This window comes from Myxine glutinosa, chromosome 6 (assembly GCF_964187855.1).
Source record: "Myxine glutinosa chromosome 6, kmMyxGlut1.1, whole genome shotgun sequence".
NCBI lineage: Eukaryota > Metazoa > Chordata > Myxini > Myxiniformes > Myxinidae > Myxine > Myxine glutinosa.
In genome coordinates this window covers 2,266,998-2,285,546 of record NC_136266.1, presented here as the reverse complement: position 1 = coordinate 2,285,546, position 18,549 = coordinate 2,266,998, and the positions used below count along the sequence as shown (strand labels likewise).

General features: G+C 42.6%; 1 protein-coding gene across 1 annotated transcript in view; it reads left to right on the top strand.

The window, feature by feature from the left end:
* MRC2 (mannose receptor C-type 2) overlaps positions 1 to 18,549 on the top strand; it is a 323,383-nt gene that overhangs the window by 268,543 nt on the left and 36,291 nt on the right. The window contains exons 24-26 of the mRNA XM_078779556.1: positions 2,307 to 2,548; positions 3,003 to 3,174; positions 10,505 to 10,648. Coding sequence (XP_078635682.1) covers positions 2,307 to 2,548; positions 3,003 to 3,174; positions 10,505 to 10,648 — 558 coding nt within the window. The remainder of the gene's footprint in view (positions 1 to 2,306; positions 2,549 to 3,002; positions 3,175 to 10,504; positions 10,649 to 18,549) is intronic.

Below are 18,549 nucleotides of genomic sequence, written 5' to 3'. Positions count from 1 at the left end.
GCAAGGAGATTCTGATGCCGGTCTTGCTTGGGGGACCCATGGGTCGCTACACACGCCCCCCCAGAATGGACTTGGTCCAGGGAGGTCAACCTGATGGGGGTCCGGATGACCCGACCGAAACGACCCCTGGCCGGTCGTGGGGGGGGGGGGGGGGTCCGGTCCGGTGTGGTGGTGGGTGGTCGGACGGGGGTGCAGGCAGGGGGGGTCCGGTGTGGTGGCGGGTGGTTGGACAGGGGGTGCAGGACGGGGGGGTGGCCGAGGGGCCGGGCAAGTCCTCGGGGGGAGGCTGCCGAAGTTCCTCGCGGACCTCCCAAGGTTGCAGTTCGCGGGTGCAGTGCCGAGAAGGCTCGAGCGGTACACGCGAAAAGCAGGTGAGCCAACCGAGGGGCTGGTCAAGGCCTCGGGGGAGGCTGCCGAGGTCCCTCACGGGCCTCCCGAGGATGCGGGGCTGGTCAAGGCCTCGGGGGATGCAGTGGACGGGGGGCGGCCGAGGGCCGGGCAAGTCCTCGGGGGAGCCTCCCGAGGTTGCAGTTCGCGGGTGCAGTGCCGAGAAGGCTCGAGCGGTGTACGCGAAAAGCAGGTGGGCCAACAGAGGGGCTGGTCCAGGCCTCGGGGGAGGCTGCTGAGGTTCCTCGCAGGCCTCCCGAGGATGCAGGGTCGGAGAGGTAGTTGCGGTTGTAGTTGTAGGTGCGCGAGGGTGACGAAGCGGCCGTGCCGCGAACGTCAGTGCGCGCGAAGGTGACGAAGCAGCCGTTCCGCCAACGTCAGTGTGCGCGAAGGTGACGAAGCAGCCGTGCCTTCGGAGGGTCTTGGAGTAGGCTCGCCACTCTGGTCGTAGAGGAGGAGCCGAGCGCGGTGCGCGAACCTCATAGTCATGGCCGTCGTCGTTTCCGAAACTCCGGCATTTCGAAACCGCGTTCGAAACTGCGCCCGAAGCCATGCGGGAGAAGCCGGCATCACCAGCTTAGGTGGCTTCCCTGGCTAGGGCGTGCTTGCCGTGTCCGTTCGCAGCCCCCGCATCCGTGTGGGGGCAGTCGGGGTTGCATGTTCAAATTCGGGGTCACCAGTGAAGGTGTCCGAGCTCCAGCAGAATACGGACAAAAGGATGGCAAGGCACAAACTCGTCCGAGAAGATATTTATTCGTAAAACCAACTCGGGAACACTGAAACACTGAAAAGCCCGTTTATCGGGCTGCATTATAAAGCACAACCCGAAACCGAAACTGAAACCAAAAGCCACGCCTCTCAAGCGAGGCATGCTTCGGTGGTCACGTGATCCACAGGTGTAGCTGATTATACCCGCACACGCAGCACGCTTTGGCGGTCACGTGACCAGCCACTCTGGCGCCGTGGATCCCCGCCGGTGACGTCACCGGCTGGAGCAAGGAGATTCTGATGCCGGTCTTGCTTGGGGGACCCATGGGTCGCTACAGTATTATATATATTTTTTGGAATGAATAGATTTGGTGAGCAAGACGAAAGCATCCTTTTGTAGGAAAAGAAGAAAAGTGTGTTATAATATATGAGAGAAAATAGTTGTTCAGGGGAGAGATTATACATTTCTAACCACGTGATCGCGTGATCGCGAACGAAGAACGAACGAACAAATTAGAACAACAAATAAACGAATAAGACCTGGGAAGGAAATAATATTTTGGGTTTTTTTTTTTTTGAGTAGAGATATTAAACAGGGAGGTATGGGGTGAACGCCTGGGACGAAACAGAGAACGAAAATAATTGCAGCGCATTCGACGAATCGCTGAGAGAAAAACAAAACCACAAGGTCGGAGACGGTACGGTAGCCTAAGCCTACGAGTACTAGGCCGCAGAATACTCGATACGCATTAACCGACGATTGTGTATACATGTACAAAAAATTAGCACCGAAATTTTTCCAAAAGATACGCTATAGGTACATACACCGAAAGATAGATACAGTCTCGACAAAAACACAATTGAGAAAGATTACTTAGCTTCGAAAGCGTGAGCGCATGGAACAGCTTCGAAAAGACGAAGACGATTTATGACAAAACATTAGTCGTGCATAAGACGACCCCCGAAATTTAGGCCATGAAAATCATCTCAAAAACTCGACTTCTATACTCGAGTATATACGGTACTCTCTTTCAGCGTGCGTCATCCCCGGGCCCCATTCGGTATCTGGTGATGACGTCATGTAGCGACTGGAGTTGGAATAGGAAAGGAGCGGTGTACAATAGAAATGAGTTATGTAACTAACCTCCACTGTTTGCATCCAAATTGTTTTCCCCTTTCCTTTTCTTTTTCCTCCAAACAAATCCCCTAAGACCCGGTGCTGCCCTCCCCTTCAATCTTTCCGGACCCTCGCGTGGTGGACACCCTGTCGTTCAGTAACACCACGTACCATCTCCTGCGTTCCATGGCAAGCTGGCACGAGGCCGCCTGGATGTGCAAGCATCGAGGAGCGATCATCGTGGCGATCACCGACCCTCGGCATCAGGCGTTTCTGACACTCGTGGCCCACCAACTGGATACCTCGGTCTGGATTGGCCTTTACAGCAGTGCAGAAGTACGAGTACACACTAGGACGAGGATCAGTAAATCAAGAGAAATGTACAATTGTGATTTTGAGTGAAATTATCTTATTCTGGTTGTTATGGGTATAATTGTGTTGCTGGGATTGGTCATTATGAAAGAGCTGATTTTTTTTTTTCCAATCCTTAAATGTTACATTGAAAGTTCAAATTTAAATGGTTCAGAATGTTCCATGGAAATATTAATTTTGAACGTTAAACACTGACAGTTTCCAGGCAAGTTTAAATGTTTTAGGGGTTAACACTAACAGGTTTTTTTGATCAGGTCCCTAAAAAGCAATCATCATCCGGATCGGGCCTATCAGTGGGATTCAAAACATGGACTATTTAGCCTGGCGGAGGTATGCGCTCTACCTAGTGCTGTCTACTTTGTTCTATAATGATTCATTAAGGAGCATTTTCAGAGAATGCTGCATGCCTGTTTGGCAGGATACTGAACGAGGATTTCACTGGTTCCAGAAAGATCATGTTCCGTACACCAGGTGGAAAGTTGGGGAACCCAAGCAGAATCCAGGCTGTGTTTACCTTGACCCACAAGGATGGTGGAGAACGGCTGATTGTGACCTGCGCCTCAAGGGTGCAATTTGCAGTATCTCACATGGTGAGTGAGTCCGTATGTATCGGTACAGCTGTACAATGAGTGCTGTCCTTCCCCATGTCCGCTCTTCGTCTCAATTTTAGCGCTTGGCAAAAAAAAAAACTTTCAGCTTCGTTTGTCCATGTGCACCAGTATCAGGAAGTTGGTAGACTTCCTGTGTAGGGATGGCACGGACACTCCAAACGTTTACTACGAAACAAATCTACCAAGATATAAACTTCTCAACCTGGAACGTATCTACCTGTGGTGGATTTCACATCCAATAACACTTATTAGACCTTTGGGCAACATCACTACAACAACAACAACAACAACATGCATTTTAAGGCCATTTTCCCTGCTAGAGCGGGGGTTAGCCTTGTGGTCCCCATAACAATCTTCTCCATTTTGCCCTATTTTCTGCATCTCCCCTTGTTAACCCACTTGCCCGCATTTCTTCTTCCACCGCCTTTAGCCAAGTCTTTCTCGGTCTTCCCCATCCTCTAATTCCTTCTACATTCATTTCCATCACTCTTCTCAACCAGTCACTTTCATCCTTCCTCAACACATGACCAAACCATCTCAACCTGTTCCTCTTCACAGCATCAATCACAGGCTCTATTCCCATCATCTTTCGCATTTCATCAATACGACAGGAAATTAATACGACAGGAAATTAATACGACAGGAGCTTGCTGCTTTTCAGAAGCCGTGTATGCCGCAGCACTGTTTAAAGACCTCCGTCTGCAAAGGCACCCAACACGTTTGCTTTGTACCGACATCTGCAGCCAGGTTGCGAAATTACGAAGGTGCAATTTCCTCGATCCAATATCTCTGGCACTGGCCCATCACCTTGTAAGCAACACTTTTTTTTTTTAACAAAAGCGGCACCTAAATCAAGTGCTTCCCAATGGGGTCCTGCTGATGAAGTCCAAATGAATGTTGGACAACATCACTGAGCTATGAAAATAACCAACTCAAAATAGCCATTTTGTAAGTCTTATTATTATTATTACCTCCACCACCAAAGGTGTATGGACGATATGTTTTCACCCCTGTCTGTCTGTGTGTTTGTTTGTCTGTGAACAACACATCTCAAAAAGTTGTGGACGGATTCGGACAAATTTTGGCAGAGATGTTTTGGTTTTGGATTTTGACCTTTTGGTGATTCTTATCCCTCGTTTGTATTTGAGGTGCATTTGTGTGTGGGGACGTCCCGATTAGGAATTAGGTTTATCGTCGCGTTTCCCTGTCCCGATTCTTATTGTGAATAAATCCTTGTATTATTTTGCTGTACATACTTGAACGCAGTTTCCTGTGTGATTGATTTAATAGGTACGGCTGCAGGGGTCTCGCGCCCTCCTCCATCCCGCGCGCTTTGGTGTAGATTTTTGGTTCCGGAGTCCGCCATTGAATTTTCACCTCAGGGGTTAAGGCCTTCACGATCGGCTTCCGTGACCGTCTGATGTTCATCAAAGACGGCCGCGCAACAATAGGTTTATCCATTTCAATACTCTCTTTTTGCAAATGAATAGCAACAAAGTTCTCTGAAAACACCACTTCTCTTTGAAAACTAGGTTTATTAATTAATTTTGATGCTTGCTCTAAAGATGTAGTAAGACTTATGTTTTGTCTATTTCTAAGATTTTCCATCGTCTTTCCAAATACAGAATTATTCATCAATTTATAAAAGTCTTTCTCAAAATCAGTTTTTGCTTTGGTTCTCCTTTGAGTGTTAAAATCAATATACTCCTTCATCCAATGACTTTGTTTACCCTGTATAACTATGAATCTTCTTTAGTATCAATCCTGCTGATAAATATTGTTTTAGGTTCCCTTGGTGTAAAACATAATTTTCTTTATCATATAATGTAGTAAGTAATTTTTCTGTTGGTTTACCTTTTATATTAAATGATCGTTGATAATCACTTAGCCATTCTTCTTTCGGACATTCTTTGGTCGGGGCATATGGTAGGTCGTCGTGTTTATTATGGAGTTCTTCAGGATATTTCAAATCAATATCCAACTTCTGAATCATCCAATTCTTTTTGTGAGGATGTAACGATGTTTTGTAAAACCTTTTCCTAATCTTTCTCTTCAACCCATTTGAGGCCACCATAAGGTAGAGCTTGAGACATAGCTCATCCATACAAATTATTAGCATCGTAGTACATCAGGTAAGAACTACCTTTCATATCATCATAATTAGGAAGATACTTATTGTTAGCCTAGCATATCTCTTAGAACATACTTGTGATATTCCTCCTCTTTTAGCCTCTTCCATCATCAAAAGCATGTCTTCATCACTGATTAAATCCAACTTCTGTTTCGTCACTTTTAGCATGGCACTCCAAGCTAACCCAGGAGCGGTGTAGTAGTGGACGGGATCTAACCCGTATGATTGTTTATTATGACAAACTGTTCTAAAGGTTTCAAAGACGTCGGCTAGTAGTAAGACGTCGGTTTTAAGATACAAATCATGATACTCTCCAAGGTTCTTTGTTAAACGTTTTCCAAATATTTTGTGCGTGAGTATATTCTTTATCAGTTATATGACATTTATTTAACTTGTTATAGAAACATTATTTAGGGGGAAGTTGTGTTTCTTTAAATCTCTCAAATGAATCCATGTAATCATACGGTTATATTCCCTTTTGTGATAAGAGTTCAATTTCTTTTTTATCTGACATATACTCTGAAAGACACAGAAACGTTTTAATATTTGGTGCGAAGGTAGATAATGGACTTGCCTTAAATTTAAATGAGTCAAGATACCTGATATGAGTCGTATCATATATATCATTGTTGTTTTTATAGTCATATCCTATTTTTGTGCGGATTGTTTTTGTGAATGAAATGTAATCCTGATCTGTGGTAGGAATTGCTGAAATGTTCCCATATGTTTTTGAAAGCTCCTTAATAAATAGATGGGTGTCATAATGAGCGTTGTTTTGAAAAAAGACCGGAATGAAATTGGGAGTTTTATAATTAAGATTACATTCATTATGAGCCGCACCCCTATATTTACCGGTGAGATGACAATGGTCTCTAACCTTTGGTCCCCCAGTATCTTCCTTCCCATTAATTTTCTTCCCACAGATATGACAGATGCTATTTGGTTGCTTAAATTCTGTTTCTTCTTCTTTTGTTAGGGAGTTCATCGGTTTATTGGTTAATCTCATTATCTTTCTTAAGCGTACACAGTCCTCTTCTAATCGTTTTATAAACTCAGAAGCCGCATCTTCTCCTTTATAAAGTTCTAGTTTGTTGTATTTGTCGCCAACGGATGATTTGATATAATAACAGAAACCACAAGGAGTATGTTTTTGATATTTATTCGTGGATGTTTCGTTTGGTTTTGAAGAAGCGTCATTTATCTTTTCAAGAATACATTCAAAGTCAGCATATATCACGAATGGGTGTTTTATAGTTTTATCAAAATCTTTGAATGTTACGTTTGAACCTTCTTCAGGTGTAGTAATTCTGACGGCTTTATGTTTACCACAGAATTCTAAGTGTTTCTTTAACGCTTCTTGGTTCCTGTGGGTGAGGGAGTGACATCGCAAACAGGGGTACATTTTGCGATGATGTTTACTTATGAAGAAATTAATCTTGAAATTTTTTTTGATGGAAGCGTAATGTGAATTTTTTCCTGAATTATAATATAGAAGGTTAATATGATTTTCATCATTTTTATCGTTATCAGAAATGTATAAATTCTGAACGTTGTTTTTATCCGTTAGTCCATAAACATTGATAGATAGATTATTCATTTCCTCAAATTTAGGAATATCTTTCAAGGACATTAGAAATGGTAAACCAGTAACATTTAACTCATTTTCATATTTCTCATAATGTGATACCCTTTGGACATGATGTTCAGCGGGATGTAAGTGTGCAATAACACCCCATAGAAAACAATTATGATCTTTGTTTTGAATATTAATAACCGCATTTTTATTTTTTATAACCGTCGGCAATTCAATGTAAGAAGAAGCTTTTAGGGGGTTTGATTTTAGAACATGTAAATCGATGAAAAGTATTCTAGTAATAGTAAATCCATGAGCCACAAGCGAATGATCTACCTGTTCTTCTTGTTCTATAAGTTTATCATAAACGTCCGTTAATAAAAACCCCTGGAGTGATGCTATAAAGTAAGGTTTTGTTCTCATATAACGTTTTATAATAAGATCCCCTATTTCAGTGTACGATTTTTTCAATTCCATATTTTACCCCCATATAAAATTTACGGGGGTTAATCTCAGCCAACGTATTCTTTACATAGTTTTTAACGGCGGGTTTGATTGTTTCAACCGCCTCAGCTATTGATTTTGGTTCTGGGGGTGATAAATTAAAAATCCTTATTTTAATATGTCCATTAAATGCCCCATCAGTGTCCTTAATAGTGTATCCCCTCAACTTTATGTGTTTTTTTGATTAAAGATGAGCAGGAAAGCTCCTCTTCAAGATGGTCTTATCACAAACGCGACAATATTTTGTTTCTCGTTCGGGTGGAGCTACCATATGTAAAAGTTTGAGTGTGTGTTTGCGTGATTTAAGATGAGAGGGAAAACTCACCTTCAAGACTGACTTATCACAAACGCCACAATATTTTGTTTCTTGTTCAAGTGGAGCCAGCATCTGAGAAAGTTTAGCTTTTGTGAAAATGTTTTATATAGTTGTGTTTATAATCATGGTCACAAACATCACAATATGTTGTGACTTTGCTGTTCTTTTAAAGAAACTTCATCTTATTATATGAATTCATCTCTTTATATATAAGAAATATAAAAATCTTTTTTTTTGTTATATACGATGATTTTAAATAACATATATATATATATATATATATATATATATATATATATGTTTTTATATATATATATATATATATATATATATATATATATATATATATATATATATATATATATATATACTGTATATATATATATATATATATATATATATATATATATATATATATATATATATATATATATATATATATATATATATATATATATATATATAATGGCACTGATTTATGATAATTTTGATATTAAAAACATAATTTTTGGAACACCTAAATATTCCAAACACAGGGGAGTTGAATCTTGTAAGATATCAATTAAATATAAACATTCGAATGAAAACATTACAAAACTATATATTTAAACACCAGAGGTATTGCCTTGGGGTATTAAACCAAGCCGACCTGTTGGTGTGGGTAATAATAAAATTATTAGGTCACTTTCTTTCCCAATTACTATATTCAATTCACGATCATCTACATCAGCCGAGGAAAGGAAAACTCTGAAAATATTTGAAGCGATTCTTTCATTCTTTCATCCCATGTATTAAGAGAAACCAAATTTAAATATCCTCTTAACATAGTAAATATATTTTGGCGTAAGTGTGATGAGGGGGCATCGTCTATGGGGGATTGTGCTATGACTACGTACCCAACACTTATGACAACTGATGAAAATGATTGTCCAATAGAGATTATAACAACATTTTATAAGGATAATGTTTCTGGTGATAATATTGATGTTGTTGTATCGATCCTCAAGATTTGATGGGGGCAAACTGTAAGGTTATTTGTGCAATCGAGGTTTCTCAGATCCTGTTTGGTGAGCATGGGTTGTTCATTCGATTGAAAGTTAATGATGTTGTTGTTAAACAAATATTTGAAAAAACACGTAAACGAATGGTTCGTAATATGTAAGGGGTGTGAGTTCCTATATAGTGATGGATTGTATTGCCGATGGTAAGCCTGGGTTTTTGCGTTCCCGCTGTAGGAAGTCTCATTTGCGTAAATATTCACACATGTTCGCAAACTTACAATGTTGTACTCAAAATAATTTTTTTAACCACACGGCTAAAAAATGGTTGTTATAATTATTTAATTATGTTATAAACTGGAAATTTGGGGAAATCGAGAAAATCGGGAAAAATGACATCGGAAATTTTGAAAATCAATTTTTTTAAATTTTTTGAAAATCGTGAAATCTGAAAAATAAATAATTAATTGGTCACTTGCGGTTTGTGGTGAGTCACTTCCTGTTTTGGAGTTGAGGCAGTTTCGGTTTGGGGACAAGGGGGATGGGGGGAATGTTGGGAATGTGGTCTGAGTTGGCCTGAGTTGGAGGTGTCTGGAACTCTCCTTTTCTATCTACTTCCTTCTCTCCTTCACCCCTCTGTTACTCTCCGTCCTTCTGCCTGTTATCCTCCGCCATTCTTGTATTCATCCCTTCCGACTGTGTAGGTGTTTTCGCTCAGTCCACTATTGTAAGTCGGGTCTGTTCGCCCTCCCTATTATGATGGTCCTGTGTCTCCTCCCCCTCTGTATCACCTCGCCTTCGCCGCTGGGTCCCCAGTGGTGCTTCAAATTCCAAACCCTTTCATTGTCACACAACTCCTCCCCACAATCCATTGCTGCCATTTATTGTGGCCTCATGTCTACCATCCTTCTGTCCACTTCCTGGCGAGCGATCAACTCACATTCTACTCATATCTTCTTCTGGTTGTGTTCACGTCTTCACTGCTCTGTTTTATTTTATTTAGGAATTTATTTGTCATTGACACAACTCTTTCGAATTTGATGGATGGCATCATCTCTGCTCTGATGGTCAATCTGGTCTTCAGCTGGTCCATTAATTTATCTCCCATTCTGGCCATCCCCCATTGTTCATGTCCTGAACAGACTTTACAGTAGTAAATGGCCTCCTTTTCCACTTTGCTCCAACATTCGTTTTTTCGGTTCCTTTTGCTGAGCCTCGTTTTGAGACAGGTAGCACATCCACAGCCTCTTGGCTTGGTGCAAGTCCCTGTCCCCTTGTAATTTGGTCTTTCTTTTCACTGCCTGGCTGGGCGAGCTTTTCCCGGCAGTGGTTCGGGACATGTTGGACATTGAAAAGTGACGGAGTTATTTGCCTCATGGTGGTTACCTTTTACCTGAGGGCTGGTGGCAGCACTGTCTGACCCCACATCCTGATATATACTTTATGGCACCCTCTGGTGGCCTCAAAATGGCCTTCAAGGCCGATGTGTGGCAGCTTATAACCTTTCCCAAATTCTGAAGTGCTGACACCAAAATTTGGGGCTTCTAGATTCTACGGATTGGCCGTGAAAGAATAACATACAAACGCTTAAACAAACACACAAACAAACACTTGAAAATATTTATAATGATGATACCTCGTCATCATGTTTACTTCCTTGGTCATTGTACTTCCTAATCAGTTGTTTTTTTGCATACGTTTCTCCTATTTTGTACCTTTCTCCTATTTATATCACTGGACAAGTATTAAAAGAATAAATTCTTGTTATTGTTACAAATGTGCCACAGACATTGCTCTGGACAGGCGGGCAGGACACTGTCCACGTCCTGTGAATGACTCTGCCTGGGTGGCGTTCCGCAGCAGCTGTTACTCCTTTCATGTGCGTCGGCGACTCAGTGGAGAAAGTGCACAGTCCTTGTGCTATGAAGTCGGTAAGATAAATAAGCTGAGTTTCCAGGCTTATGAAATGTAAATGTGATTACTACTGCTCTGTATGATTACCATCAGTGTCCAGCATGACTGGTTGGTGTGTTGCATTACCACCGGTCTCTCGAGAAACAGAGAGGGTGTTGGATTTAACATATTCTGCCTGCTTGTGGACATCTATGACTAAATGCATCGTTATGGAGCCCTGATCTCCCCTCTGGGATGTTGCCCCTGCCTCACACATTGCTCGGCTTGATGCTGTGGAAACCAAAGCCTTCAGGATTATTGGAATCGTCCGCAATTAATCTGAGTCTATGGGTCTATCACTTCGCCATTGCAGACAGGTCGGTGGTCTCTCTGTCTTCTACCGCTTCCTTTCTGGTCTTGCACCCTCTACTCTTTCTGTGCTTTCCCACCCCGCCCTCCCGCCACCCCCAATTTCTGCAGGACTCGCACGGTCCAACAACAACCCCTGGCTGGGGAAAGTACCTAAATCCAGGATCACTGCTCATATCCACTCATTTGTTCCTCTCGTTTCCCACCTGTGGAATCAAGTTCCACATCCTCTTCAAGCTCACTCTTCACTCCAGGTCTTCAAGACAGCTGTTCACCACCAGCTCAGATTGTCCCTACTCCAAAACCATGATCTTTTCTACCCTTGTTAATTCCCACCTTCCAAATTTGCAATTTTCCTTCCTGAGAGTTTACTCTGGTTGTTGTACACACAAGGCACAACTAATGTAACATGTGCAAATCTAACTCTGGTTATGATAAACACATGACATAACTAAACCAACATGTACAAATCTAATTCTGGTTATGATACACACATGACATAACTAAACTAACATGTACAAATCTAATTCTGGTTATGATACACACATGACGTAACTAAACTAACATGTACAAATCTAATTCTGGTTATGATACACACAAGGCACAACTAATCTAACATGTGCAAATCTAACTCTGGTTATGATAAACACATGACATAACTAAACTAACATGTACAAATCTAATTCTGGTGATGATACACACATGACATAACTAAACTAACATGTACAAATCTAATTCTGGTTATGATACACACATGACGTAACTAAACTAACATGTACAAATCTAATTCTGGTTATGATACACACATGACATAACTAAACTAACATGTACAAATCTAATTCTGGTTATGATACACACATGACATAACTAAACTAACATGTACAAATCTAATTCTGGTGATGATACACACATGACATAACTAAACTAACATGTACAAATCTAACTCTGGTTATGATACATACATGACGTAACTAAACTAACATGTACAAATCTAATTCTGGTTATGATACACACATGACGTAACTAAACTAACATGTACAAATCTAACTCTGGTTAGTATACACACACATGACAATTGACATAACTAAACTGACGTGCAGATATCTAACTCTGGTTAGTATACACACACATTACATAACGAAACTAACATGTACAAATCTAACTCTAGTTATTATACGCACACACATGACATAACTGAGCTAACACATACATCGAGCATGAACATAGACAACAAAGCATTTCGTCCGGACATTGTACTCAGGAGCAAAAAGTAGAAGACAGCATTGATGATTGAGATATCGGTACCCAGTGATTTTGGCCTAAATAACGCAGAAATCAAGAAAATGACGAAATACCAGGAGCTCAAAAATGAGGTCAAGAGATCTTGGAAGCTGAAGAGCATCGAAATTGTACCGGTGATAATTGGAGTAACAGGGATCTAATGTAACAGGGAATGAAGAAGAACCTCACTGAGATTTTAAAAAACATCCCCGGGAATATTACCACAATTGAACATCTGGAGGTTCGGTGACAATCCTGAAAAGATCCCTTGGAACAAAACTCTGAAAAGGTTGAACAGTTTGGTCCATGAACCCTGATCCCTTACCGAAGAGGAGGTGGATACTTTGGGTCCTGGGAGGACTCAGTTTCATCTCCTGAACCCCACAAATGGAGATAAAAACCAACGACACACACACACACACACACACACACACACACACACACACACACACTCACTCACACACACACACACACACACACACACACACACACACACACTCACTCACACACACACACACACACACACACACACACACACTCACACACACACACACACACACACACACACGTACATGTAACACTCCAAACTCACTCGCACAACCCGAGTAGTTCGTAAATCCGTTTATTTCTGAAAAGGAGTAACAGAACATTAGATAGAAAGGAATGGAAATAAAAGTGCTCAGCATGCCCGATTCGTGCACACGTGCCTGATCCCGGCATGCATCTTCAACCGTGCAATGTCTGCTCCCAAATCTCAAGGTCCTGCAACTTCTGTTCCCCAGATAAGTACTTCCCAAGCGAATTAAACAACTTGAGTAAAGAAATCAAATTATTATGACGAGCAACGGTACCTGCCCTTCGGGCGGGGCTTCAATTGGGAAGCCCAAATGAAAAGGCAAAATATCAGAAATTGAAGGCTTTTTATTTTAAACGATTCATATAAACATCCGTTGAATCATATCACATGCAAATCATCAAAATCTAAACAATACATGGCGCCCATTTTGAAAAAAGATTGAATTCTGGAAAACGGAAGTGGCCGCCACATGTCTTTCTCAGGAGTATGAAGACTTCTATGTGTGAAGATTGTGCGCCGAATCTGTAACACGGAAGCGGCCGCTACACCTGTTTCTCAGTCGCTTTGCACACGCTGCCGTGTTACTTCGGAGCCGCACATTTATATAGGAAGAGTTCGTCAGGAGTCGATCTACTCTCTCCTGGTACGTAGAATTTCAACAAAAGCCACATCACTGTTCATATCGGTAAATATTATTCCATCGTGTTTGGAAAAACTGGAAAATTGGAAAACTTGGAAAAACAATATAGCCTATTTTACTCCAGGGCATCCGAGGATTACCCACCCAAAATATTGTTGCGATCAGTTCAGCCGTTTTTGCGGTACCTTTGAACGGACAGACAGACGGACATTTGGTGATTTCTAGTAAGATTAACTAGCTGAATGCACCCGGCGTTGCCCGGGTTCTTTTTGAATGAATTTAATCTTCTGAACATAGGTCTGACGCGAGCCCAGTATCAGTTAGTGCTCAACGATTCCTTGTTCTTTCTTCTGTCGGGCCCCGCGAGAGAGAATTTTGAAAGCATGTGTTACAATCAGTCAGATCTTCCGATTAAGTGCACAAGTTGTACTTCAAGAGAATTTTGAAAGACGAAGATTTATTGCAAAATGAGCCCAGCCTGGCCGAGGTGGGCCTCAACCGGCCTCGCCACCTAGCCTATAACTTTTCGGGGGCCCGTCCCAACATTTTTGGTTCTTTTTGAATGCATTTACTACTATAATTCAGATTTTACTTGCGGCCATAGAAGATTGATTACTATAATTCAGCTCACCTTTTAATTGCGAAATGGGCCCAGCCTGGCCGAAGCAGCCTCGACCGGCCTCGCCACCTAGCCTATAACTTCCTGGGGCCCGTCCCGACATTTTTGGTTCTTTTTGAATGCATTTACTACTATAATTCAGATTTTACTCGCGGCCGCAGAATATTGAATATGATAATTCAGCTCACCTTTTAATTGTGAAATGGGCCTGGCCCGGCCGAAGCGGCCTCGACCGGCCTCGCCACCTAGCCTATAACCTTCCCGGGGCCCGTCCCGACATTTTTTGTATTGGAGGTTTCCTCCTATCTTTCACCGTTCAGGAGATTAGCTTGCGCAAACAAACAAACAAAAACTTTCTTTTATATGTATAATAAATAATAATATAATATAAGATATAAGATGAGAAGATATAGACATAAAGATATAATAATAATAATAATAATATATTAATACTAGCTGAATGCACCCGGCGTTGTCCGGGTTATTTTTTAATGAATTTAATCTTCTGTGCATAGGTCTGACGCGAGCCCAGTATCAGTTAGTGCTCAACGATTCCTTGTTCTTTCTTCTGTCGGACCCTGGGAGAGAGAATTTTCAAAGCATGTGTTGCAATCAGTCAGATATTCCTATTAAGTGCATAAGTTGTACTTCAAGAGAATTTTGGAAGAAGAAGAAGATTTATCGCGAAATGGGCCCAACCTGGCCGAGGCGGCCTCGACCGGCTAAGCCACCTAGCCTATAACCTTCCCGGGGCCCGTCCCGACATTTTTTGTTTCAGAGGTTTTATCCTATCTTTCACCTTTCAGGAGATTAGCGCATGCAGACAAACAAACAAAAACTTTCTTTTATATATATGTAGATAGATAAGATCAGATAAGATAAGAGAAGAAGATAATACAAGCCAAAAGCACCCGGCGTTGCCCGGGTTCTTTTTGAATGAATTTACTACTATAATTCAGCTTTTACTCGCGGCCGTAGAAGATTGACTGCAATAATTCAGCTCAGCTTTTAATTGCGAAATGGGCCTAGCCCGGCCAAAGCGGCCTCGACCGGCCGAGCCACCGAGCCTATAACTTTCCCGGGGCCCGTCCCGACATTTTTTGTTTCAGAGGTTTCCTCCTATCTTTCACCGTTCAGGAAATTAGCGCGTGCAGACAAACAAACAAACAAACAAAGAAACAAAAACTTTCTTTTATATATATATGTATACTAGCCGAAAGCACCCGGCGTTGCCCGGGTTCTTTTTGAATGAATTTACTACTATAATTCAGCTTTTACTCGCGGCCGTAGAAGATTGACGACTACAATTCAGCTCAACTTTTAATTGCAAAATGGGCCCAGCCCGGCTGTGCGGCCTCGACCGGCATCGCCACCCTGCCTATAACCTTCCCGGGGCCCGTCCCGACATTTTTCGTTCTTTTTGAATGAATTTACTACTATAATTCAGCTTTTACTCACGGCTGTAGAAGATTGCTTACTATAATTCAGCTCAGCTTTTAATTATGAAATGGGCCCAGCTCGGCCGAAGTGGCCTTGACCACCTAGCCTATAACCTTCCCGGGGCCCGTCCCAACATTTTTTGTTTCAGAGGTTTCCTCCTATCTTTCACCGTTCAGGAGATTAGCGCGTGCTGACGAACAAACAAACAAACAAAAACTTTCTTTTATATATATATATACGAGCCGAAAGCACCCTGTGTTACCCGGGTTCTTTTTTAATGAATTTACTACTACTAGGGCATGCCCGTACTATATATATAGGACGTGCCCGTAAGTGCGTGATGTTACCGTACAATGAATGTATCGTCCCGACGCCGCAGCTCGGATGGCGCTGCAGTTAATCGGGCCCCCAAATTCCTCATCGACGATAACTAAACAATATATTATATGAATCGCACCGTACATACCTCCTTCTAGATCTTGTTCTTGTCTTGATATACTCACTCAGGCTCACTCTATCACGACTGAGTCTTCCCAGCTCCTCCAAATGGCGCCCGCTAGCCGCTACGTAAGTCCGGAAGTGACGTCCTCATTTGACTGTCCGGAAGGTCGCAAATCGCAGTTACGATGAATCGCAAATTAGTTTTAATTAGTTTTAAAACATAGTTTAACGGCAACATAGTTTGCCGACGGGAAATAAATGAATACGCTCTCAAATGTGCCATCCGAGGCAGAGTCTGTTCGCCACGTTCGGCACACGTGATAGCTCGCTGCTCTCTGATTGGTTGAATCGTTTTTTGGACATAGCTCGGTAACTACTTCTGCGATTAATTTAAAACCTTGAAAAGGCACATCCTCGGGTCCCCAGCAATATACCTGGCAAGTTTGAAGTATATCGGACCGGTAGTTGTCGAGAAACAGCGGTCACAGACAAACATACATACAAACATACAAACATACAAACATACAAACATACACACAGAGATTGCTGGAATTATAGATAGATAATTCAGCTTTTACTCGCGGCCATAGAAGATTGACTACTATAATTTAGCTCAGCTTTTAATTGCGAAATGAGCCCAGCCCGGCTGAAGCGGCCTCACCCGGCCTCACCACCTAGCCTATAACCTTCCCGGGGCCCGTCCCGACATTTTTGGTTCTTTTTGAATGAATTTACTACTATAATTCAGCTTTTACTCGCGGCCATAGCAGATTGACTACTATAATTTAGCTCAGCTTTTAATTGCGAAATGGGCCCGGCCCCGCCAAAGCGGCCTCAACCGGCTTCGCCACCTAGCCTATAATCCTCACAGGGCCCGTCCCAACATTTTTTGTATTGGAGGTTTCCTCATATCTTTCACCGTTCAGGAGATTAGCATGTGCAGACAAACAAACAAACAAACAAAAACTTTCTTTTATATGTATAGATAATATAATAAATAATAAATATTAAATAAAAATAATATAGAAGATAGATAAAAAGAAAACACGACCGGAAGTCTAACAGCGATGTAGCTGGGCTTGTAAAATATTATAAACCACAAGCACACATGATTAGCTTTTTAAAGAGTCACTAATGCTGTTTATAGCATTAAAGAAAGAAATTTGGAGGAATCCCGACATCTATGTGGTAAGTTTTACTTACAGAACTGAGCGAAGATTTAATGTAATCTATATACCCCACAAGGGTTGGAGGTGTGCTCATTTACCAAGTAGCGCTTGCCAAGCCAGCCATTCCTTAAGGGTTTTGAATGGAGTGCTTGCTCGAATGGTTAAACCACTTGGCGATCTCTCCACAAGAAACTTGGTGAATGAACACACACCCAATGTTCTTGAGACCCGGCCATAGATCGACTGTAATCTATATACCACAAAGAGGAATGACACTTCCTGCCACTCCCGTAGTGAGCGAGTGAACAAGTAAATTAAATTGTCGGTCGGTGGAGTCAGCCATCGTAATGACATCATAGAAGGAATGGCGTAACGGACACAAAACTCCTGCTACTTCAATATGTAGAAGATTATATATTTTAACTTCCAGTAAATTTGCAGTCACGACGAAGGGATTACTGTTATGATTAGATTTACTATAATGTTATCGTGATATTTCGAAAATGATATTACCATTAAAAAAAACCGAGGCTAATTCCTTACTCCTGCAGTTATTAATATTAGTGCCGAACACCGCTTATTGATTCATAAACCATACACCACTTCAATCCATGAACTATGTATTCATGACATTGGGATAAAAGTGTTATGGTTATATTCACTTTTGTGGCGGACACGATGACTCGCTGGCGCAGTGACATAATTCCGAGCACCAGTGGGTGGCGGCCACGCCCCAGGTGAGGCGTGGCCTCCAGATATACACGCGGCTCGCAGCCCCGAGCACGGAGTGCTGACGAGTGAGCAAGTAATAAAGAACGACCTAACCCAAAGCGTTGTGGCCTACCTTTATTTAACGTGTGTGCCCAGCACCACACTACACTGGTGACCTCCGACTGGTTCAGCCGTTGCTGTTCCCCGAACGTGCTATGGCCACCAATGCTGTCGCGATCAAGCTACCGGAGTTCTGGGAAGCGCAGGCCGACACCTGGTTTCTGCAGGCCGAGGCCCAATTCCAGCTCCGGGGCGTCACGGCGGATGACACGAGGTACTTTTACGTGGTCGCTGCCCTGGGATCCGGCACGGCCGCCCGAGTCGTGTCTTTCCTCCGGCACCCGCCGGACGAGAGCAAGTACGCGGCGCTCAAGCGGCTGCTCCTCGACACGTTTGGCCTCACAGAGGCCGACCGTGCTGAACGTCTTTTGGACCTTCCCGTACTCGGCGACACACGACCGTCCGCCCGCATGGATTACATGCTGTCCCTGCTCGGCGACGGCCACGCGGATTTCCTCTTCCGTGCGCTCTTCCTCCGCCAGCTACCTGTACAGGTGTGGCTCGCGCTCGCCGGTTCGACCATTACGGAACTGCGCGCCCTGGCCAGAGAAGCAGACAAGTTTTTCGCAGCC